The 23,640-nt window shown below is 52.5% G+C and overlaps 2 protein-coding genes across 6 annotated transcripts in view; one reads left to right on the top strand and one right to left on the bottom strand.

Moving 5' to 3' along the window:
- Positions 1-23,640, top strand: part of LOC110070991 (RLA class II histocompatibility antigen, DP alpha-1 chain) — a 195,071-nt gene that overhangs the window by 55,057 nt on the left and 116,374 nt on the right. The gene's annotated exons all lie outside the window — the stretch shown is intronic.
- On the bottom strand, positions 1,699-14,828 carry BRD2 (bromodomain containing 2). 5 transcript variants are annotated; one of them, XM_020815126.3, is made up of 12 exons: positions 14,517-14,828; positions 9,434-9,737; positions 8,156-8,293; positions 7,729-7,870; positions 7,337-7,554; positions 6,788-7,162; positions 4,833-4,961; positions 4,438-4,686; positions 4,103-4,323; positions 3,556-3,869; positions 2,865-2,990; positions 1,699-2,723 (listed from the first exon to the last, which is right to left on the bottom strand). In XM_020815126.3, the coding sequence occupies exons 1-12, from the start codon at positions 14,519-14,521 to the stop codon at positions 2,593-2,595; spliced, it is 2,352 nt and encodes a 783-aa protein (XP_020670785.3). In that variant the 5' UTR covers positions 14,522-14,828; the 3' UTR covers positions 1,699-2,592. The 5 variants fall into 5 exon arrangements, with proteins under 5 accessions (XP_020670785.3, XP_072843331.2, XP_072843330.2 ...); XM_072987230.2 differs by lacking the exon at positions 14,517-14,828 and adding an exon at positions 14,167-14,479; XM_072987229.2 differs by lacking the exon at positions 14,517-14,828 and adding an exon at positions 11,166-12,277 and having other exon boundaries at positions 4,438-4,608.

The following is a 23,640-nucleotide window of genomic DNA, read 5'->3' as shown; positions in this document are numbered from 1 at the left end:
AGGAGGCAGGGAAGCACTGGTGGTAACAAAGCACTCTGTGCAGGCTCAGAGGAACTCTCTTGAGGCACAAAACAGCCCTTGGCTGTGTGTGTGTGTGTCACAACGGGACGCAACACCCAGGCGTTCATTGTTTCCCAGCCCTGGTTGCTGGGCCAAAAGGGGGTCCCCAGGAAGAGCAGAGCCAGAGAGGCCAAGGTGGTGGCAGTGCAAGACATGAGGGAGGGAGCATGAGGGAGGGAGGACAGGGCGTCTGACCAGCCCCCCCCCCCGCAGGTGGGCGCGCACACCACACAGCCAAGAACCTGCCCCATGTCCCGACATGACGAGACAGCCCATAGGAAGATCACAGCTGGGCAGCCCTTCCCGCTGGCCCCGCTAGGGGGCGCCTCTTCCTCGACCGGCATGGGAACAGGGGCCTGGGAACGAACGCGGGAGGACTGGGAAAGTTCAAGGTTTGGTCTGGGGATGGAATCGGAAGGTTTGGGGGTTAAAATCCTTCCTGGGTCCCCCCTCCCGCCCCCTAATTGGAAAAACAGAGATCTCGCCAGAAAAATACTAGTAGAATAATCACTTCGCCTTTTAAACTTTCTCAACAAAATTCATTTCTGGACATCCACCACTTAGACCAACGACCTATGTGTGTGTCTTGTGTTTAGCAACAGTTCAATTAGAGCCATCCAGATGCCATTTTATAAACCACTCCCCTGCCATGATGCTCCCCCTTCAACTAGGCAGGTGTAAGGCCGATGGGAGTGGCAGGAAGAAAAGTCCACGAGCCCATATTAAGTCTCTGGATGTCATAAGCAATTCCACATCTGCTCTTACATCTCCCAGTTAGAAATGGTCTTTTAAGAGTGGAAAAAATGACCCAGGAAATCACAGAACCAGGAGGCCAAGCGTCATAAGATGATCATTGCACCTTGATTTAAATCAAACATCCAGCAGTTTAAAAATAAAACAGCAAAACCTCCAACAGACGTGAAAAAGGAATTACTGAAGATTTATGTTGGGGGGGGAATGCTACTAATGAACACTCCTCCACTTTTATTTACTTCAGTAATTACAGATTTCATACTTCTGCGTAACTGTTTTTGTCACCTCCCACCCAAAGACACACCAATTTAGGGCAAACCTGTATTTTGTACATTCTCACTGCACCAAACAGACCACAGGCGAACCTCTCCAACCGCCAGCTGGACACTGGCCTGCTCCCGTATGGGTAAAAGGCAAGAGTTGATTTGGGGATGTGTCTAAAGCTGGAGATACTTTATTCAGGGCATCTCATGGGTAAAATAAATGGGATGAGTCAGAACAGACCCAGAAAACAGTCAATGGCATGTCTGGGGTTGGCACAAAGGAAGAAGAGACGACTGCTCCTGAAACAACGGGGTCCAGAAAATTTGGGTGAAGGAGCTGCAAAAGATCCTACGAAGGAGAGCTACTACTGGCTTGGTAGTAGGAGGAAGGAGAACCGCTGATCTGAGACCACAGGGTTGGTACTGAAGAATTTGAAAGGGTGCCTCATTTTCAAGCCTTGGAATGTTGAAGCAGATGTTGGGTGGCCCACCTGGCAGGGACAATTTTTTGGGTGTAGGTTTTCTGGGCGTGGGCTGGGCTCAATTCCCCTTCTAGTTCCACCACCGTGTGCTTCTATGCCCCCTCCTCCCCTTGCATCACAATGAATCCACCACCACCACCTTCTGTACTGCCTTTTTTTATTGTTATTTACATGTTAAAGAATCAGAAATTTTAACATACAATAAGAGGAAACAACACCCTTAAAAGGGCAAAAGGGGCAATAAAAGGAATGGTAGAAAAAAAAAAAGAAATGTACAGTCAACATAAAAATGAAAAAGACTCAAGGGTGACCAAACCCCCCCAAACCCCACAACTCATCTCCCTTGAGGGGCAAAGAACATGCTTTCTCCTTTACGCCCAAGGTTACGTACACGGCTGCACTCACTCCAGATCCCATGGAAAGCCACGGATGGGTGGGGGCGGGGCGTTGAAATGAAATAAATAAAAAGAACTTTGAGCGCCTGCCAAGAGGCGAGCAAAAGGAGGAGGGCAACTTTTCCCTCCCCGCGAGGCTTCTCTGTGCCTAGCCAGGCTCCAAGTCCTCAGTGTTCAGGGCGGGGGAGGCACGCAGACCGCCCCCCTCACCCCGCAGCAGTCTCTTCAATCTGTCCCTCCAGGGAAGGAGCGTCACAAAACCAAAACTTGCTAAACGCTTTATAAAAAACCACAAGTTGTTTTTTCTGAGTCAAAACAAAACAGTAAAACACCGCCCGCCCTCCCCCACGGCCGGAGCAAAACTGTACACAAGAGCCGGAACACCCCCAACGTCGCCCCACCCCATTGCAACAGCACAAACAGGGCGGGGGGCCAGCTCTGGATCCACAATCCGTGAGAGGGAGGCGCAGGGAAGGCCCCCCCTTTCTTCTCTCCCCCCCTCCCTTGCCGAGCCCCCTTTGCGCACTTCTCTCCAGTTCTGGTCCTGCAGAACGGCTTGCGAACATGCTTCCTGCCCTCCCGCCGAGCCCAGCCTGCCCGTCGGGCGTCTCTCCTCCGGTGCCCCCCCTCCCAGTCCGCCTAACTGGAGTCGGAATCGCTTGTGTCCGAGGAGGAGGAAGAGGAGCTGGAGCTGCTCGTGTCGGAGCTGGAGCTGCTGGCGCTCAGGCGCGAGACGGCCACCTGCTGGGCCGATTCCGGCTTCTCGTTGGCTGTGCAGGAGGAGAAGAAGAGCAGAGTCACGGGTGGAGGAAAGACATGACCGAGATAATAAAATAAAAAATAAACAAACAAGACCTGCCACCCCACGGTCACCCGGAAAGGGAGACGGCCACATCGAAGGAGGCACTTACCCTTCTTTGTCGGGGGCTTCTTGGCCGAATTCAGCTGCCCGCTGACATCCTGCAGGCGCTTTTCCAGCTCCCGCTTCTTTTCCAGGGCCAGCTCCTCCTTCGTCTTGCCCACTGGCTTCTTCAAAGCTACAAAAAAGAACACAAACCCATCGAGGAATTAATTCCAGCCTTCCTAGTACACCTGCCCCACCAGCTCTCCCCAGAAGGCCTGTCGCTCCGATCGGCTTTATAGGTAGCAACTGGATAAGGATCCAGCTTTACCTGACGGCCCCCAAACTGAATGCTTCATCCCCCACCCTGTTGTCCTTCCAAATTAGAGCATGACACCTTCAAGACACACGAGGTTGCTATTCTGCTGAAGAAGGAAACATTCCTGGGTAGGGCAAACATCTCTGCTTCTCAACACCTAGCAAGATGGGAAGGGGGGCTTGGCAGCCAAGGAAGCCACCTGGGAGCAAACTACAAGGAGTGCTGGGCCCTGGAGGATCTTAATGCAAAAGAGCAAGGCTAGCTAAAGTGCCCCCTTCCTCACCTCCACCCGCTGTTTGCAAGGGCCTGCTGGTATGCTCTCCGGATCTGGCCAACCAACCCAACCCCCTCCTCCCCTGAGCCCCTTCTTCTCTGGCAAAAAAGGATCCCCCGAGGCAGTCCTTCCACCTCACTCTCTCCCTCCGCGTACGCACACACTCACTCTCGCTGTAGGGTTTGCGTGGCTTCTTGCGCAGGCACGAGAGGACGTAGCGCTCCAGTTCCCGCAGCGTGGAAGGCTTGAGCGTTTCAAAGTCGATCTCGATCTCCTCGGGGTTGGAGTCGCGCAGGGAGGGCTCCCGCGACTGGATGATGTGCACCACCCGGCCCAGCTTCTCTCCGGGCAGCTTGTTGATGTCCAGGCTGAGCTGGCGCTTCTCGTCGTACGTCATGGGCTTGCTCTCCTCCTCCTCCTCCGAGTCATACAAGAGGGGGACCGGGGGGGCCAAGACCTTCCCACTGGCCTTCTTAGAGTTTCTAAAGGGGGGGGGAAGCAAAGGAAGAGGGAGCTGTTAAGCACATGCCTGGGGGCTCCTGCCTGTCACTCCCAGGGGCTACACAAGGGAGGTGGCTGGCAAGCGACAGCTGTCAGACTATCTTGGCTTGTTCGTGCAAGGATTCGCCACGGTCGATCTGCCGGGGAAAGAGAGTCATCACCCAGCTGGAGCAACTTCCCCCCCCAACTCCCTCCCCCCCCCAACTCCACTCACTTGCTGCTGCTGCCGCCGCCACTGCCACCCCCGCTGGCCGCTTTCTTGGACTTCTTCAGCTGGACCTGGTGAGCCCGGGCCTCCTCGTCCCCGCCTTTGGCTTTGCGCTTCTCCGACGACGACTTTTTCTTCTTCTTCTTCTCCTTCTTGTCTCTCTTCTTCTTGGGCTTGGAAACCGGTCCCTGCGAGAGTGCGGCCAGCTGCTCGTGCACCGCCCGCAGCTGCAAGAAGGGGGAGGAACCAAGAAAGATGCCATGAGGGGCCCTCTTCGTTTCCCCTTCCTCGCTCCCACCGTGAACGCAGAAGCACCTCCCGGTCCCCTTTCCGCCATTCACCTGCTCCTGCAGCTCTGCCAGTCGGTTCGCCCGCTCCTCCTCCGAATCCGAACTCTCCTCGCTGTCAGAGGAGCTCTCGCTGCTGCTCTCCTCTTCATCGCCCTCTTCGTCATCGTCATCGTCCTCATCGCTGGAAGAATCGTCCGTGGAGGACTTCATCAAGATCCCCGGCTGCGGGAGCGACGCGGAGGGGGGGTTGGCGTCTATGGGTTCATCCGGCATCTTGGCATAGCTGAACTCAAAGACGTCCTGGGGGGGGGGGAGGGAGGAATGGGAGGGAGCGCAAGCAAAGGCTCTCAGCTCACTGCTGTGGGGTACGGGGAAGGGGCGGGGAGGAGGGCTTCCAAGCGCTGGGGTTCTCCACCCACCCACCTTCTCCCCACCTTCTCCCTCACCTGCAGCTTCCGAGCCATGGCCACGACGTCGTGATCCGGAGGGTTGTACTTGTAGCAGTTGGAGAACATCAGGCGCACATCAGAAGCAAACTCCTGGGCATCACGGTATTCACGGTTCTCCATCTTCCGCTACATCCAAATTGGCAAGAAATGCAAAGCCACAGGGGTTTAGACCAGGCGAGCAAAGAACCTTCAACATCTGAACTTTTCCCATGTACACTTATAAAAACAACCTGCTCTCTTCTCCTCTCCCCTGTCACCAAATTTCGGCAAGAGCACTGAAGCTGAGCAGAGCAAGATGATTGGAGCAGCACACTTCACTCCTGCCTTTGCAAGTGCGGCAACAGAGTTCCATTAGACCCAAACTTTTCTCACGGAATCAGGCTGGCTGTGCCCCAGAGCCCACAGGCGAGGTACGTCTCTCACAGGCCCACACACTCCTCCCTTTGGGAAACCCATTCGCTCTGGCTTTCACACCATCTGCTTCCTGGCACCTTCACTCGGCTGTCACAGCTTTCATTCCTCACAAGCCAGAGTGACCTTAGCAACAACAAATGCAGCAAAGAAACGCCGCGTTCCCATGCCGTTAAAGGCTGCTGAGTGCCCCAGGAACGTAAGAAACAACCACCATACACTGACTCTGCACCAGGGATCAGGCAATTTTTTTTAACCTTTTCATCCCCCAACATTTTATATATGCCAGAAATCATACATTATTTGAATTCAAAATATTATTGAATCTACAAAGGCTGCGTACTGAACTAGCAGGATATATCGTAAGTATCAATGGCTGCCAGACTATGTACCGAACTAGCAGGATGCACCAAATTTAATAAAGATGTGCACTATTTTTGCTGGAACACATTCCACTCCGGCCATGGGGTGGTATAGGGAGTAGTAAGGTGTCCAACATGCCTAGCAAGTTGCATTAAATTTTTGCTAGCTTGCAGAGGATTTAATCATCATCAATAGCCGCCAGAGTGGTGCTAGCAATTGGGGGGGGGGGGGCTTTTCCTACCACTTTAATCATTCTGTGTGTGGTTTGCAAAAAGGAATAAACCAGGCTAAAGATCACGTCACCCATCCTGGTGCCACAGCCCAACATCAAAGACCAGTGCACTATTTTTTTATCACCATCAATGGAAAACTCAGCAGTGGCCAAAGGACTGGAAAAGGTCAGTCTACATCCCAATCCCAAAGAAGGGACGTGCCAAAGAATGCTCCAACTACTGGACAATTGCACTCATTTCACACGCTAGCAAGGTTATGCTCAAAATCCTACAAGGTAGGCTTTGCTCATTACCCCCAGGATTTTCATTTTTACCCCATTTGGGGTAATTTACCCCTGTTCCCAGACCACTGCTCTACAGCAAACTATTAATATTCTAATTTGCTCCCCATTCACTTTAACATGTGCTAGGAAAAATTAATCTGTTGCGCTGTGGGCTAAACCGCTGAAGCCTGTGCTGCAGGGTCAGAAAACCAAGCAGTCGTAAGTTCGAATCCACGCGACGGAGTGAGCGCCCGTCGCTTGTCCCAGCTCCCATCAACCTAGCGGTTCGAAAGCATGCAAATGCGAGTAGATAAATAGGTACCATCTCGGTGGGAAGGTAAACAGTGTTCCGTGTCTAAATCACATTGGCCACGTGACCACGGAAAGATTGTCTTCGGACAAACGCTGGCTCTATGGCTTGAAGAGCGGGATGAGCGCCGCCCCCTAGAGTCGGACACGACTGGACAAAAATTGTCAAGGGGAACCTTCACCTTTACCTAGACACTGATAACTGCAATGCTTAGTGAAATGTATTTCTAGACACCTCTGCTTACAGGTGACATCCTGCCACCACTATACACTACCCTGCCCCATTTCTCCACAATCATCCTCAATTCTCCAAATCAGCCCCTCAGCTCTAACCAAGAGCGGCAGCCACAGCCAAAGAAACCACACTGCCTACCTTGATGGTGCTGAGATCCATGGGGTGCTTGATGATCTCGTGGTAGTCGTGGAGGCCCAGGGCAGAGGCGTCAACTGGCTTGTAGAAGGGCCAGGCGTAGGCAGCGTGCTTCTTCGACACCACCTCCTTGAGGATGCCGTTGCAGTACTTCAGCTGCTCCGAGAGCTTGCCCCTCTTGGAGGTCTGGTGCTGTTGGGAGTCTGGCAGGTCCTTGCGTGGCGGCTTGATGGGGCGCCCGCTCTCCCGCCGGGCGGGGATCTTGGCCGCCTTGACCTCTAGCAGGGCCGCAGAGGGAGAGGACTCCCCACCGCTGGTGGCGATGATGGCCGTGGGGGTTGGAGTGGTCGTGTCCGCTTTCCGCTTCACACCTTTTTTCTGTCGGGAGGGAAGCAAGAGGGCAGATGGAAAACCCAAAGACAACCAGGCGAGCTGTTGGCAACGAGGCCAGAACTTCCCTCCCAGATGCCTTCCCCTGTTCGACATCCCCCCTCCACCCGTTCCGGCTCTGCTCACCAACCAGCGTCCAAGGTGAAAAAGACGCTCGCTCACCTTGGTGACCGGCTGCGTGGGGGCCGACACCGCGATTACTGGCTGGGAGGCGGCAGTGGCGTGGAGGGGCTTGAGGAGGGGCGCAGAGATGACTGTGGGGTGGGGGATGCTGATGACGGTGGCGGGGACCTCCGTGCTGGCAGGGAAGATCTGGGTGTGGGAGACGGACGAGACCGCTGGGACCTGCTGAGCAGCTGCGTTGGCTGCGGCCAGGAGGGCTGACAAAACAAAACAGGCCCTTTGTTAACGGAAGCAAGACCGAACACACCCCACCCCTCGCAACCGCAGCCAAACCCCACTGCATCCCTCCTGTTCACACCTCAGACCTCTTAACTTTTGACTTCTGGTCCCTTCTCTGACTTGAGGCTTTACACCCTTGCCCCGCAACTGACCTGCAGCCCGAGACGCCCCCTTCTTGTGACTATTCTTGGCCACGGGAACCACAATCTCCTGCTCCTCCTGAGGCATCTGGGCCACCTTCTGCAGGAAGATCTTCTCCAGGGTTTGGGCCATCAACACAATATCGTCTGTGGGCTGCAGGGAGGGAAGTTGGGAATTGGAACGCCGGGAAAGAAACCTTTGCGGGGATCCACTCTTTATACTCCCTGGTCCGTACACTAAGTGTACGTCTTTGTGTAACACCACTACCACCACCCCCGGTGACTCTGGTGCCTTGAACATGCCAGCTGCCCTCTGCATCCTGCCCCTCATTTCATTCTGCTCAAGGACTACCCACACTTTCAGAAGCACGCCAAAGGCAAGTTGACCCCACCAGCAAGCAGCAGCAAAAACCTCTAACCGGCCAGATCCGCCACCCACCTTGTTGTAAATATAGCAGTTGGTGAACATGGTGTTGAAGTCCTGCATGCACTCAGCTGAACTCCAGTAATAATTGTTCTCCAGGCGCTTCTTGATGGTGCCCATGTCCATCGGCTGCTTGATGATTTTGTGGTAGTCCTGAAGGAGGAGCAAAAAAATGAACAGTGCAGACAATGCTTATTAGCCTGCACCATGGCAACCGTCACTTTAAAGTACCCCTGCCACAAGAGGGAACATGGGCAGTAGAAGCAGCAGCATCACGCCCTGGGGCTCCCTCTGCAACCATAAGGACTTGAGACAAGTGCAAGGAGAAGCTGATGATTCTTAACCAGCTTGGTTAGTTATGGGCTCCCACTTCCTGCCCTCGGGAAGACCAGGAACCTGAAACTTCGTGTGTTTCCCCCCACCCCAAAGAGCAGCCATGCCAGGGAGATCTCTCCTGCCTCAAAACCGCAGATTTAGAACCCGGCCCCCCACTACACATGAAAAAAAAAGCATAAACTGGGACAGGTTTTTTTTATTTTTTACCTCTGGGCCTTTAACTCCTTAGATGCCACAGGTGCTGGCCTTTAATTTGGGGGTCCCTTGATGTCTTCTACAAAGTCATGGATGGGAAATCTGCAAAATGCATTCAGGAGGATATAAGAGAATTAGACCAGAGTGGCGGTGTGATAGCGCACAAGTGGCTGCACTGCCTCATCCATACCTTTGTAGGGGGCATCAGACAGGGCTGGCTGCTCTGGATCCAACCCCGGGTCAGGCACCAGGGTGCTGGTGTTGGTAGGAGAACAGGTGATGCAACCAAGTCCTATGGGGCCAAACCGAACCAACTGGGGGACCAGAGTTAGAGGCTGGGCGACCACGGAAGACGAGACCAACCCAGCTAAAAGTGACACCACTGCATGAGAGCCAGAAGCTGAGGGGTAAAAGGTTGCCCTATTCTTATGAGAAAAAAAGATAGTCCTTCTCCTTTAACAACACAGTACAGTAAAACACCCTGGCCTGCAGTCTAGAGCAGGTGGTGTTTGCCCACAGGGCCCCCCATCAAGGTCACTCCCCCACCCTGGAGGCCTCAGGCCACCACTCTGGGGCCCCCAGGCCACTCCCAGCTCTCCCAAGACCCATCCAGAGACTTCAGGGCAAGGAAAATGACAGAAAATTACGTAACCAGCCACCATTATAAATGCTGCCCACCTCCCTGGAGATCTCAGCCCTCCCTCTTCCTCCCTGCTCCCACCCGGTCACCCAGGCTGCAAAAGGAAGGCAAGGCACATTTACCGGCAGGCCCAGCTTGACGGCATCCACTGGCTGGCGGAAGGGCCAGGCAAACTGGTGCTTCCAGAGGGCTTTCATCACCACTTTGTGGAGATACTGGAGCTGGTTGGTGACCCTTCCGGGCTTCTTGGGGTTCGAGACCTCCGGTGGGGGCGGGTTGGCCGGGGCCAGCTGGAGGGCCGGCACAGCCATGGCCATGGTGGGGCTTTCGAAGCCCTCGTAGAGGAGCGACGGCTTCCGGATCCGCTTCCCCGGGGTGGTCTCCACCGCCAGGCCCACCAGCCCTGCATTGCCCTCCCCCAGGATCCTGCAACAGAGGAAGAGAGACGCCGCGCTGTCAACGGGGAGCCCAAAACCCAACCAGGCTTCAGTACCAAGCGGCTAGAAGGCTCTCCGCGGGTCACTTCAAAACATGGGGGGGCACCACAACTCCCTGGTGAGCAGGCACTGTTCTCAACAGCCTATCCTCCACACACACACACACAGACGCACACACCCAAAAGATAGGGGGCAGAGAATGCAGCCATCCAGAAGTCACCCAACCCACAAAGTGCAAAGAGAGGGATCCAAACCAAACTTTCGAAAAACCTCAGCCGCCCAGCCCACAATATGCAGCTGATCACCAAAGGGCCCAAACCAGCCGGGAAAGCTGCCCTTCTGCTGTGAACCCATTGTGGTGCCCCTGATCTGAAATCAAGCAGGACTTTTCCCCCTGGTGTCTTCCCCCCCTTGCCACCTGCAAGAGAACTGCCCCGCAGGGTTTTAAAACCCTTCCACCCCACTTAGAGCAATACCTCTCCCCCCCCCCCACACGGCATCTTTCCTGGCCAGCAAGGCTGCTTGAAAGATCACCAAGGCACACCCAGCCCAGGAAGGAATCCCAGTGGGCCTCGCAAAGGCTTTCTCCTTTATTTATTTCTTTGAAATATTTTTTACCCCACCCTTCTCCTGGAAAAGGACCACATGCAGCTTACAGGATCAAAATTAGCCTCATACTTAAAACTACAAGGAATGAATAAGGAAGCATTTTATACCACTAACAGGCAATATCAAGGTAAAAAGCAGTAAGAATGCAAAGATTTAGCGAAATGTTGTTGAGAAACAGAAAACGCAGAAAATGGAAAACACCACAACGGAAATCTCATTTTTGCAGTCAAGGCAGAAAGCTCCCCAAACCCAGATCGTCAGCCCAGAGGTTGTGGCAGGAATAAGGGGATTCCCCCCCCCAAAAAAAACCTCAGAGCTTCCCCCCCACACACACAAATTCCCAGCCTGCTTTCATCATCTATTAGACTATTAGAGCATCCTCTTAAGCCAGCCCACGAGGACCTCCCCCCCAAACCATGCCAGGGTTAGACCAAGGGAGAGAGAGATGGGGGGGGCAGAGGGAACCCCCAGGGGGCAAGGCCGGGCCCTCCCCAAAGCAGGCATGCATCGAAGGCGTTGCTAAGCGACGGGGATGCCAACACTTCCTCCAACCCCCCTCCCGTCACGTGACGCGGCCTCCCTTCCAGAGACAGCGGGCGAGGAGAAGAGGCGCCCGGGGATCGGTCCCGCCGCCGCCGCCCCCACCACCACCCCCTCTCCGGCCAAGGGAGGCCCCCTCCCCATGGCAACCACTCCCGCCTCCGCGCGAGCCGCCCCCGCGTCTCTCCCCCCTCCTCGGCCCCGCCTTCTCCCTCCCTCGGCCCCGCCCCTTCCTCCCCTCCCTCCTTCCGCCGCTCCTCTTACGTACTTGCCGTTGGGGTTCACGTTCTGCAACATCCCTGCCGGGGCCGGAGGAGCGCCGAGGCCGGCTGCGGTTCCCGCCGGGCGGGGGGCTGGCCCGGCCGCGCTCTGCCGGGACGGTCCCGCTCCAGCCGCCGGCGCCTCCGTGGCCTCGGGGAACCCCCCCACTTTGCTCGGGTGGCTCGGCCTTCACCAAGGGCGGAAAAACGAGCCAGAGGCCGATCCGGGGCTCCGGCTCAGCAGCAGCAGCAGGACGACGACGAGCAGGAGCGGCGGCGGCAGCGCATCGCAGGCTTCTCCCTTCACCCCCCCTCCCCGCCTCCCCGGACGTCCCGCGGGGAAGAAGTCACGGAGCCCGGGGGGCTTTTATGGAGGGGGCGCGGGCGGACGGGCGGTCAAGGGGATCCGTCGCCCCGGCCGGCACAGATCGAGAGCAGACGCTCGTAAGATGGCGGCCCTGAAGGCGGCAGGGCGGCGGCGGGAAGGGGGCTCCGCTCGAGGGGCCCCCCGGGGATCCCGGCCTTGCAGGGACCCCCGCAATATAGGGCTGCCTGGTCTCCTCGGAGCCCGCTGCGTCTAAAAGCGCCGGTCCCCGGGCGAGCCGACACAGTCCGAGGCACGGATGGCACTGGATTGTACTGGGGTTACTGGCCGCGCTCCGCCTTCGGTCGCTCTCTTTTCGCGAAGGGGGTCGCAGCAGCAGCAGCCGCCGCCGCTACGGCAGCCGGGAGGGATGAGAATCCGCCGACCTGGTAGGTGATAGGGAGCCGCCCGGCGAGGATGGCTCTCGATTAAGTCCGCCCACCCCGCGCCCGCTACTCCCGCGCCCGCTCTCGCTCGCTCTCCGGCCAGAAGCCTTCCTCCGCTCCAGCGAAATGGCGCCTCCCGGCCTGCCCCCGACGCCCCTTATATAGACCTGATCTCCTCTCCGATTGGCCGCCAGACGCACTGACATCACCATTCCGCCCGGCCACGCCCCTTCGCCGGCTCGGTGGAGCCCACTGGGCGGAGGGAGACACAGCGCCGCCTCATGACTGGCCACCCAAGCCATCCATCACCGGCCCCCCTTCCCACCACCCATGGTGTTGCTCTATGCCGTCGGCCCAGGCGACCGACTCAATCATTGGACGGCCTCGCCATACGTTGCATCCGGATTGGCGGGCTGGTGGCTCCGGGGCGGGGCCCTCGTTGGGGAGCAGTCGTTGGCTGTTGTTGTCCTCCTGCGCGGAGGGGGAAGGGAAGGAGGGAAGCGCCATTTTGTGTGGCTGCGACAAATACCAAGGAGGCAGGGCGCCGAGAAAGCGAACAATACCCGCTGCCGGTCTGAGGGGGAGGAATACAACCGACTTTCCCCCCGCACAGACATACACAAAGAAAATTTCGCTTTTCCCAATAATAAACGCGGGGACGGGTAACGGTGTCGCGGCTCTGAGGAGAAAAGAGGCGAAGCGCCTTCCCGCCAAAACCACCTCACAAAAGACGCCTCAGCTCAGCAAGCGGCCCCCAATCCCTGTCCCACTAACTGACAAGAGGGGGTCGCGTAGAGTTCGCCACCCGCGAACCCGTCAAGACCTCGAGGCTCAAAAATTTACCCTCCCCGTCATATGAAAGCAGGTCGGCCGGCGTGGAAATTGGGAGGAGGAGCGCCTTCCTGTCGCCCTTCCCCAACTGACTGGTCGTTCGGCTCGGGTCTGAGGTTTCTCCCCGGACCTTTATACAGTGTCCCAGGGCTTCCCGAGCAGCCCCCTTTCCCACGCACACGTGTCAGGGGTCAGGAAAAGAACAGGAGGTCCTGGAGAAGAAAGGAAAAGGGGGAGGGTGTTCGAAGAGTCTTCCTCGATCCAGGATGACTCGCGCGCCTCTTAAACCAAAGACTGATCTGTCGGGGTGGGGAGGGTCGCCCCCCATCATCCTCTCCTACTCGGGGGGGGGACCTTCCCCAACCTCCCTCCTTCAGTCAGTACTTTCCGGGCCTCCGCCATTTTGCCTCCTGCCTGTTGTGCCGGGCGCCCCCCCCCACGACACCTGCCTGCTTGTCCTTCCACAGCCTTCGCCCCCGTAACAAACATTTTTTAAAAGGGAGACGAGGAAGGCCTAGAAACAAGAGATCGGGGAAGGGGGGCGGGGGGGGAGGCAGGCAACCGAGCCGGCTGGCCGGAGGCGACTTGCTGCGGCTGTTGCTCCCGCTTTCCCGCCCCCCGCCCGAGGCGGCCTCTATGGCCCCTCCGCCTTTGCAGCAGCCATGACACAGCAAAGTCTCCCTCCCGCCATCTTGGATTGGGAGGGGTGATAACAAAGGAGGGAGGGAAGCAAACCCCTTCCTCTCCCCGACACACACAATCTCTCTCTCTCTCTCTCTCAGGGAAGGCAGCTCCTTCCTGAAATACAAAGGCAGCCAAAGGTGCTTCCCCGGCCCCCCCTCTTTTCACAACAAGCCGCCGAAGGTCAAAGCCCCTCTCCCTCCTTCCACACACGGCCATTTTCAAGCGTCCCAACTCAGGTCCCTCGGCTTTCTCTCTAGCCCTCTCCTTCTCTGGGGAAAAACGCCATTTGCACGCACCCTCCAGCCCAAGAGGAAGTCTTTTGTTGCGCAATCCGGTCGGACCGAACCGAAAACCGCGAAGCGCGCCCACCTGCTTTGGGAAGCAGGCAGGAGATAAAAAGCTTCAAGGTCAAAAGGCAACCCCGCCGGGAAGCCCGCTATGTCTCAGCGCAACAGTTACGATACTACCCCACACACGACATATAAAACAATAGACATAAGATTTTTTTTCCCCCTCACGTGGGCGGGGGGGAAAAATGACCCCAAAGCAAAACCAAGCTCCCCACCATCTTTCTTCCTGAACAGACAACGCCCATCCCTCCCATTTCTTTTTTTAATCCGAACAATGGCGCCCAATGCAAGCCTCTCCACCCGCCCCCACCCATGTTAACCTTTGCAGATATAAAGCCCCCTCCCTCAAATTAGGACAAAAGGAAATCCATTTAGCAGATTAAATTATTTTTACCCCGATTCCGAGGAAGCATTTCCAAAACGACTTTCTCCATCATTGCAGCTTTAAAAGGAGCCCGGAGGGTGCCAGAGGACGGAGGGGGGTACAACTCTTTTCCCCCCCACCAAAAAATGGGGGTCCCATTGTCAGGTGCCACGTGACAGCCTACTTCTCCCTTTTCCTATTAAGGCGGCTGGCCCTTTAAGCAGCCACCGCCCGTCTTCCCTTTTGATTGGCCGGCCGAGATCACCAGAGGCGGGTGGGTGCGTCTTGACTGACAGCTGCTGAGCCTTTTTTCCTCCCCCTTCGCCCCATCCTGCGTGCCTCTACCATCTGGAATGGTCACATGACCAAAAATGACTCACCCCATTGGCTACCCGAGCCAGAAAGGAAAATAGTCCTGGCCTTCGGCATTTGCCGCCCAAAAAGCATCATCTCGACGAATTCCCGCTGATTTTGGCGTCGAAGAAAAAAAATAAGATTGTTTTTTTTAAAAAATTCCACTTAATTTTTTTTCCTCGTCGTTAAATCCGGCCAACCGCCGCCTCGGTCGCCATGATGGTTCGGCGGAAAAGCCTCAGCGAAGTCCACGTCCACGCGCTCGGATTGGCTGTCCGTCGTCACGTGATCTCCTTGCGGAGAAGACCCCGGATGCCCGCTTCGCAACGGGAGGGGGTTACCCAACGTTCCCGTTCCTCGGGGAAAAAAAGAGTCAAAGTAACGAAGGACAGAAATTGCCCTTGACGACGGGGGGCGGGGGACCCAAACGACCCGCCGAAGTCTGTCTCTCTCTCTCTCTCCCGGGGGGGGGGGGGCGGGGGCTTTTAAAGTCAGCACGGTTCCGCGACGCCCGAGCGCCCCAATGCGCATGCGCCCCTCTCCGACCGTTTCCCACCGTCTTTTTTTTTCCGTTCTGGGCGCATGCGCATCTGCTCAGCGGAGGAGGGGAGATGAGCAGGAGGTGGGAGCGCATGCGCACTGGTTTCCCGCTGCAGTCTTCTTGGCTTTCGTGTTGCAGAGCGGGAGGGGAGCCTAGTCCGGCCGCCGCGGTGTCTGCCAAGAACGCGTTCCTCGTTCCTTTTTATTGCATCGTGTCCCGTTACATATCACCTCCGTTCTCCCTCCTACCCTTCCCCCGTGAGCCGCATAATACGGTTCGCCCTGCTTCCCACGTTGCGTCTGCACAACAACCCCAAAGGGTAGAACAAGCGGAAAGGAAGGTCTTCCACTGAGTTTCATGGCTCGTGCAAAGGGGGGGGGAGAGGGACGCCCACCCACGTGCCCCAAATCTGACCGAAAGGTTGAGAAGCATCAGGAGTAGGATTTCTTAAAAGTGCTTTATAAAAACCTCTCGTTGGGGCTGTACGCAGGAATTGACACAAGCCCTTTCGATGCTAACGGGTGACCTCTTTTGGCCTCCTTTCTGGGTGGGGTGGGGGGAAACTCAAATAACCCCCCCCATCCCAGTCCAGCATTGAGCCTTAAACTCCTCAGCCCATCTTCCCGTTGAACGGGGCCAATAACCTTCTGACAAAGCACCAGCGGGCAGCCTGTCGGGATCCAGGCACTGTTTTCCTACCGTGCCCATCATCCTTAGATGGAGTCAGTGGTGAAGGAGGATGGGAGTTCCAGTCCCGGTTGGCTCCCTCCCCACCCCAGAGGTGGTTCACCTGCTGAGCAACCACCGATGGGCCTCTCAGAGTCCCTTTTCCATCTCCGCTGTGTGCGCCTCCCTTCACCTCACGCACTTCCTCCCATTTCTCACCTGTTGAATGCCTGCCTGTCAGGGGACTGGCAACATGTGTAGACTGCTAGGAAACAGGTGACAGCCAAGTTTCGGCAGCAAGAGGGAGGGGATGCAGTCAGATAAACAGAAAAATAGGCACATACAGGGAGGAGTCTGATTTTCCAGCAGGAAATAAACCATTGATTTATTGGACTAAGTGTAGAGGAAGGGTCCTTTAGGGAAGTCATTTTAAGGAGAAAGGCAAGGTAAAAGTATTTTAAATAAACACATGAAAGAAAAAAAGCCTTTATTCGGCCATGGCCCTTTCAGGAGCTCTTCTCAGGCTCCAGAGCCACAAAATGAACAAATACCGGATACCTTTCAGAAATCTCTTGTATTTTTTCCGTCTGTGGACCCTTTCAAATGTGCCAGCCCCCCCCCCCCCTGAGAATGGCTGCTGGAAGGTAAAGCAGGGTCCTCTTGCAACCACACATGGTCCTTTCAAAGGGGGCTTCTCGTCTGCAGTGGTAAAACAACGCCATGCAGGAACATCACAAGCCTGGACTGTTTGCATGCAACGGAGGAAACAGCCTCCCGTCTACTTGTAGGAAAGTAAAGCAGGAAAAACATCAGAAGTATTCCTGTTTACAAAAGACAGCAGAGCCGGGCATGCTTTCCAATTACACACTGCAAAACCATCAATATACCTGCAATAATTCTGGAAGGCGTTTTAAAAAAAACAAAACAAAACACCCCCACCCCCCCAACCCTGTCTTTGAGGCGTGCGCCACGGCTGCTCCCTGCGCTCAAGAAGGCACAGGAAGCATCGGGAGGCTGTGCCAGCGAGGGCCTGATGCAAGAAAGGCGGCAAGGCACAAGCGATCTCTATGCCTCCTGACCAGTGCAAACAGAAAACAACTAAGATGCGGGGGGGGGGGAGGAAGGAGAGAGATTGTCACGTGACAAAAAGGGAGGGGGGCCAGCCTACAGACACCCCCACCCCCAAGCCTGTTATGAGCAAGCAGACAGATGCATTACCAACAGCTGCAGTGTGCATAAAACATGCATACACTGGGAGGAGAGAAAGGCGTGGGGACAGGCAGAGGGAGAGAGAGGAGTGCAGGGAGCGAAGATGCACAATGATGCAACCCGAGGGCAATATGGGCCACGGGGCGCAGCTGGCTGCCTGCCCTACTGGCCGAAACGAAAGCAGGCTCGCCGCCATTTGGACAGGTGTTGCAGGGTTTGGCCACGGGAGAAGGGGGCAGCGCCAAGCAGCCTGTGCTCCTTCCAACCGGAGGCACCGAAATCTAGTTCTGTGTGTGCTTCTTTCTGTGTGCTGTCTTTCCACCAAGCTGCGGGGAGCAAGGAGACATTGGCGCTTATCAAGGCACTCCCCCCAAAATCCTAGCACGTTGCACAGAATTTCTTGCAATGCTGTGTTGCAAACAATTTGGAGAGAGAGAGAGAGAGAGAATGGCTTGCTCCAGAATAAAAAAAAAGTCCAGAATCAAGAGCTTAGAAGACTTGATGATGATGATGATGTGCCGTCAAGTCAATTCTGATTTATCATGACCCTTTTCAGTGTTTCCAGGTAGAGAATGTACTCAGAAGTGGTTTTACCCTACCCTTCCTCTAGGGGCGCTGTGGGACTGTGCGATTTGCCCAAGGCCACCGAGGCTGCCTCTACTCACGGGAGGCACAAGAGGGGAATCGAACTCCCAACCGCTGGCTCTGCCGCCTGCTTACTCATCTTGAATGTTTGGAAATGGGTTAAAAGAAATTTTGCTGTAGAGTACGACTGTCAGGGACCCCTCGTCAAGGGTGTGTGGGGGGGGGGGAATTGTTAAAACAAATGGCCACTAGAGGGTGCTAGCTGGCTGTCTGGCTCAGTGGTTGAAGTCTCTGGTTGTGGAGCCAGAGGCTGGGAATTCAATTCTTCCCACTTGGTCTCCTTTGAGAGAAGAGCCAGCCTGGGCAAGCTGCACCGTCCCAGAAAATGCCCCTTAGAGAAGAAGGGAAGGGGGGGAAACCACTTCTGGGTACTCCCTGCCAGGGAAATCCTGAAAAGGGTTGCTGTAGGTCAGAATTGATTTGACCGCACATGATGATGGTCATCATGCAAAAACACCAGGCACAGTCAATCAAAACTAGAAAAACATTGACTGGAATTATATGACAGCTCCAAGGTTTAACCAAAAACTTAGGTATCTGTTAAATATCAGCGTAGTAGGTATGCTATTCCTAATATTGCCGGGTTTTGTAGCTCTGATGGTGTGATTTCTCAGATCTGCAACTGCTTATCGTACTGTGTGAAATGTCTCGATATTGTTCCCAAAGCCCCGATGGCTACGGCGACCACTGAAGTGTGTTTCTTCCAGAGGCGAAATGTTTTGATGGTCTCTGTCCTTTGTTAGTTTTTCCAGTTCTTTATTTTCAACTCTGGCATCCCCTGGAATTGCAATGTCAATGATCCCAACATTTCTTCATTCTATTACTACTATGTCTGGTGTGTTATGTTCATGGTGTCTATCAGATTGGATCAGGGAATCCCACAAGATCTTAACTTCCACATTATCTGACACCTTCTCAAAAGGTGCAGAAGAGAGGGACTCGGATGATGACTGAGCTAGGGCACCTCCCATCTGAGGAAAGGCGACAGCGTTTGGGGCTCTTTAGACATGATTGAGATGTATCAAATAAGGCATGGGATGAATAAAGCAGATAGAGGGAAGCTCTTTTCCCTTTCACGCAATACCAGAACCAGGGGACATCCACTCAAATCAAGTGATGGAAGAGTGACCACAGACCAAAGAAAAAAAATTATTGACCCAGTGGATTGTTAGTCTTTGGAACTCCTTGCCACAGGATGGGGTGATGGCATCTGGCCTAGATGCCTTGAAAAGGGGATTGGAGAGATTCCTGGAGGAAAAGTCCATTGCAGGTGACAAGCCACGATGGGGATGAAAATAATTTCCAGACTTAAAAGGAAGGTACCTTCAAATGCCCAATGCAGGGGAGGGGGATCAGGAGACAGGGATCTCATTGTCTCATGTGCTCCCAGAGGCAACTGGTGGGGCCCCTGTCAGATACAGGAAGCTGGACTAGAGAGGCCCTTGGCCTGATCCAGCAAGGCTCTTATGTTCTTTTGATGTTCCCACCGGTGTTTGGAAACTGGCAAGTTATATTTTTTTTTGCATAATGACCAGTGCACTAATTTTGCCACCAGATCATGTCTAATTTTGTAATCTGTGTAATCTTTGGACACTCACAGATGCGGTGTGACACAGTTTCATCTTTTTCTTGTCAGAGTTCGACATTTGCTATTAGCACTAATTCCTTGGATCTTAGCTTTCCTCACGTTGGTTTGGAGTACTTGTTCTTGGGCAGCAAAAATCAAGCCTTCGGTTTGCTTCTTAAGGGTCCCCAGTTTTAGCCATGCCCATGTTGAATTATGATCACGCTTTCCATCAATATTTCTGAGGTGTTGTCCATATAGTGGCTTAATTTTCCAGCTGTTTAATTTATTTTCAAATTGTTGTTTGTTATATTGAGCCTTTGTTTCTGTTGTTTTCAAAATATTCTCCATTTTCACTGCTGCCTCAATAAAGTTTCTACTGATATAATCATTTAGGCTTCTTTTTTCCCTTCTCTACTACCTGCTGTATTTGCAGTAATCCACGGCCTCCGATTTTTTGTGGTAAATATAATCTGTTCACTTAACTTTTTGGATGTAGGGTGTGATGCACGTTCATTAGTTTCTGTGTTTCGATCCAATTACAGTATTCTCATTCGTTTTGAGTCCAATCTATTATTCTAGCTGGGTATCTAATAAATGGAACTGCCCATGTGTTTATGGCTTTGATTGAATTTCCCCCCATTTAGTTCTGATTGTAAGTTGTTGTTGTTGTTGTTGGTATTGGTAGTAGTTGTTGTTGTTTAGTCATTAAGTCGTGTCCGACTCTTCGTGACCCCATGGACCTGACCATGCCAGGCCCTCCTATCTTCCACTGCGTCCCAGAGATGGGTCAAATTCATGTTGGTTGCTTCGATGACACTGTCCAGCCATCTCGTCCTCTGTCATCCCCTTCTCCTCTTGCCTTCCCACTTTCCCAACATCAGGGTCTTTTCCGGGGAGTCTCATGAGAAGAGATGGCCAAAGTATTGGATCTTCAGCTTCAGGATCTGTCCTTCCAGTGAGCACTCAGGATTGATTTCCTTTAGAATGGATAGGTTTGTTCTCCTTGCAGTCCAGGGGACTCTCAAGAGCCTCCTCCAGCACCACAATTCAAAGGCATCAATTCTTCGGCGGTCTGCTTTCTTTATGGTCCAGCTCTCACTTCCATACATCACAACAGGAAAAACCATAGCTTTGACTATTTGGACTTTTGTTGGCAAGGTAATGTCTCTTCTTTTTAAGATGCTGTCTAGGTTTGTCATCGCTTTCCTCCCAAGAAGCAGGCGTCTTTTAATTTCGTGGCTGCTGTCACCATCTGCAGTGATCATGGAGCCCAGGAAAGTAAAATCTGTCACTGCCTCCATATCTTCCCCTTCTGTTTGCCAGGAGGTATTGGGACCAGTGGCCATGATCTTAGTTTTTTTGATGTTGAGCTTCAGACCATTTTTGGCGCTCTCCTCTTTTACCCTTATTAAGAGGTTCTTTAATTCCTCCTCACTTTCTGCCATCAGTAGTAGTATCATCATCATCATCATCATCATCATCATTATCATTATTATTGATATTATAGGGTATCAGGGGGTTTTCATGTAAAAAAAAAGGAACAGAAACTCCCACCCTGATTTTATTTAAGGTGAGGGTTGAGGAAGATGTGTGAATCTTTCTAAAATCCAGGGATGGGGTTTGTGACCAAAGAATTGGATTATCATCATTATCATCATAATCTTAGAAGTGCATCGCTGGAAGGGACCCTATGGATCATCAAATCCAGTCTATGTCAAGGAGGCAAAGCGGGGAATTGAACTCCCAACCTCTGGTTCTACAGCCAGATGCCAAAAACACTGAAGCTAGCCAAAAATTATATGCCAAGGAAGCTCAAACTTCATTTTGTTTGTTTGTTTGCTTTCATCTCAGATGTTTCAGGGATATTTCCATGAAAGCACCTTCAATACAATATAAGCATTATTTAGATAGATAGATAGATAGATAGATAGATAGATAGATAGATAGATAGATAGATAGATAGATAGATAGATAGATAGATAGATAGATAGATAGATAGATAGATAGATAGATAGATAGATAGATAGATAGAAATCGTTCATCTCCAGACATCTCTAAACTTGGAAGAAACCACCAGCTGAATTTCTGGCTATGAAAGACCCATTGGCAGCAGGAAAAGAGGAAGACAAAATGTGAGAAGGATTGACTCATCCAGGAAGCCACAGTCTTAGCTTTACAGGAGCTGAGCAATGCTGCTGAGGACAGGACATCTCGGAGGTCATTTGTTCACCGGGTGGCCCTAAGTCAGAAACTTCTTAACGGTACAGAACAGGAAAGGAAACCCATTTCTGCATCTTCCCTTGCCTGCTACGAAAACGAGGGAACACTCAGCAGAAGGGTGGGGTTTAGCCGCTAGTTGGCCCTGTTGTATACTCCCAGTAACTTCCTTTGGGGCAACTGGAGGACTGAAGTTCCACCCACTCTGGAGTTCTGCCTGACACCCACGCGCGTCCACACACCAACCCTTATGACTCATTGCAGCTTTTATGGCAGGGAAGGAAACCAGCAACCTAGAATGAGGAAGTGGCGAGCAGACCGGGAAGTGAGAGCAAAACTCCCTGCCCTGTCCTTCCTCTCTTTGTGGCTAAAAATTGCGGAGAAAGAGACCGAAACTCCCTGGGAACCCCAGTGAAGGCCACCCAAGTCAGTGGGCCTCTGTGTCGCGCTAGATGTTCCAACTCAGCCTTACCGGTGTAGCCGATGGGGAGCAGCGAGGGAGATGCTGCCCAAGAATATCTGCAAAGCTACAATTGCCGAGCTCCCTGATTTAGGATTTTAAATGCCAAAACTGGCATTTTCAACTGACACCAGAAACAGGTGGCTACTAAGTTCAGCAGAGAATCAGCATGTAGAGTGTTCCAATTCGCAACCACCAGATAAAAAGGTCTGATTGGCCCATTTCAAACTGCAGAGACTAAATCTATGGACTTTCTTTCTTTCTTTCTTTCTTTCTTTCTTTCTTTCTTTCTTTCTTTCTTTCTTTCTTTCTTTCTTTCTTTCTTTCTTTCTTTCTTTCTTTCTTTCTTTCTTTCTTTCTTTCTTTCTTTCTTTCTTAACGACGATAATCCATTCCAGGAAAATTGCCGTTAAGCGAAAACATCGTAAAGCAAAATAAAAAACCCCACTGAAACGCATTGAAACCCGTTCAATGTGTTCCAATGGGGTAAAAACCCACTGTCCAGCGAAGTTCCTCCATACGGTGGCCAAAAGTGGATTCATAAAGTGGATTCATCGTAATGCAGGGCAATCGTAAAGCGAGGCACCACTGTATTATATTTAAAAATATTTTTAGCCCTCCTTTCTCCTTGAAATGGGACCCAAGGCGGCTTACAAACAATGAAGGACAATATTAAAAGTTTAAAACAACGAGTATACAATGGTGGTTAACATCATGCAAAAGAGATATTTAGAAATTATGAAAAATTTAAAAATTATGAATTATGAATATGGACGCATCTTACATCATTAGTAGGCAATATTGACGCAAAAATCATTTTTTTAAAAAAAAAATGTCACTCTGAGAAATGGAAAACACAGGCAGTACTAAAAATCCAGTCAAAGCAGAAATGCATAACAACCCACCTAAAAACCGCACACGGGTAGCTGGTTTACTGAGGGACGGCTTGCCTGAAGAGAAAGGTCTTTGCCTGAACTGTTACTATCATAGGCAAACCGGTACGAATGAATTCCCATCAGAGGATTCTGTCACTGACAGCTCTTGCTTAAGTCTTGCAAATTAAAAGCCGTGGATTCCTTCACGGACTCAAGCCACCTCATGTTTGTGGCTTTCCTCTTTTCCTACTGAAGCTGTCATGTTTTCCTAACGTAACAGTCTTTTCTGGGTTTCTCTTGGCACCTCATGATATTCTTTTCAAAGCCCAACCATTTCAGCTGGGCCATTTTAACTTCTAATGAGAAGTTTCTATCGGTACAGCCGTTGTTCAGGTCTGTCCCTTCAACTACTGTACAGATGGTGAAGAAGATGAGAGCGAAAGCTTTCATGCAACTCTCTCCTGGAGGAAACTGACCAGACCTCAAAATAGGATGTTGTGATCATAATAGGTGACTGGAGCAAAAAACAGAACCAGTTCCTTGGAGAATCTGGCCTCTGCAGGAAAGCAACTGCTTTTAAATTCTACAAAGACAACAATTTGTTCTCTGCCAATGTACGGTATGTGTTAGGCAATCAGACAGATGATTCTATATGTAGCCTTCGCCAGACGGCCAATATGGAAAACAAAGAGACCCTATAATTGGAAGCCAAAGACAGAGAAGCTCTATTCTGTCTGCAAAAACAAGACAGGGAACAGACGATGGTCCAGAACGTGAACTATTATTGTGAAAACTTAAGCTTGAGAGTAAGATAATTGGAATGATCATAGCATTAAATATAATATTAAATCCTGAAGAATTGAAAATGACATAAATGGATTTGTACTCAACTGACTGTGAAATAGAACTGTGGATTGAAACTAGATACGCTGGTGGAATCCAGATACTCAGGGAAGAATATGCAAAGACT

This window comes from Pogona vitticeps, chromosome 2, assembly GCF_051106095.1.
Source record: "Pogona vitticeps strain Pit_001003342236 chromosome 2, PviZW2.1, whole genome shotgun sequence".
NCBI classification, from domain to species: domain Eukaryota; kingdom Metazoa; phylum Chordata; class Lepidosauria; order Squamata; family Agamidae; genus Pogona; species Pogona vitticeps.
Note: the sequence above shows the minus strand (reverse complement) of the source record. Positions and strands in the feature narration are given on the sequence as shown.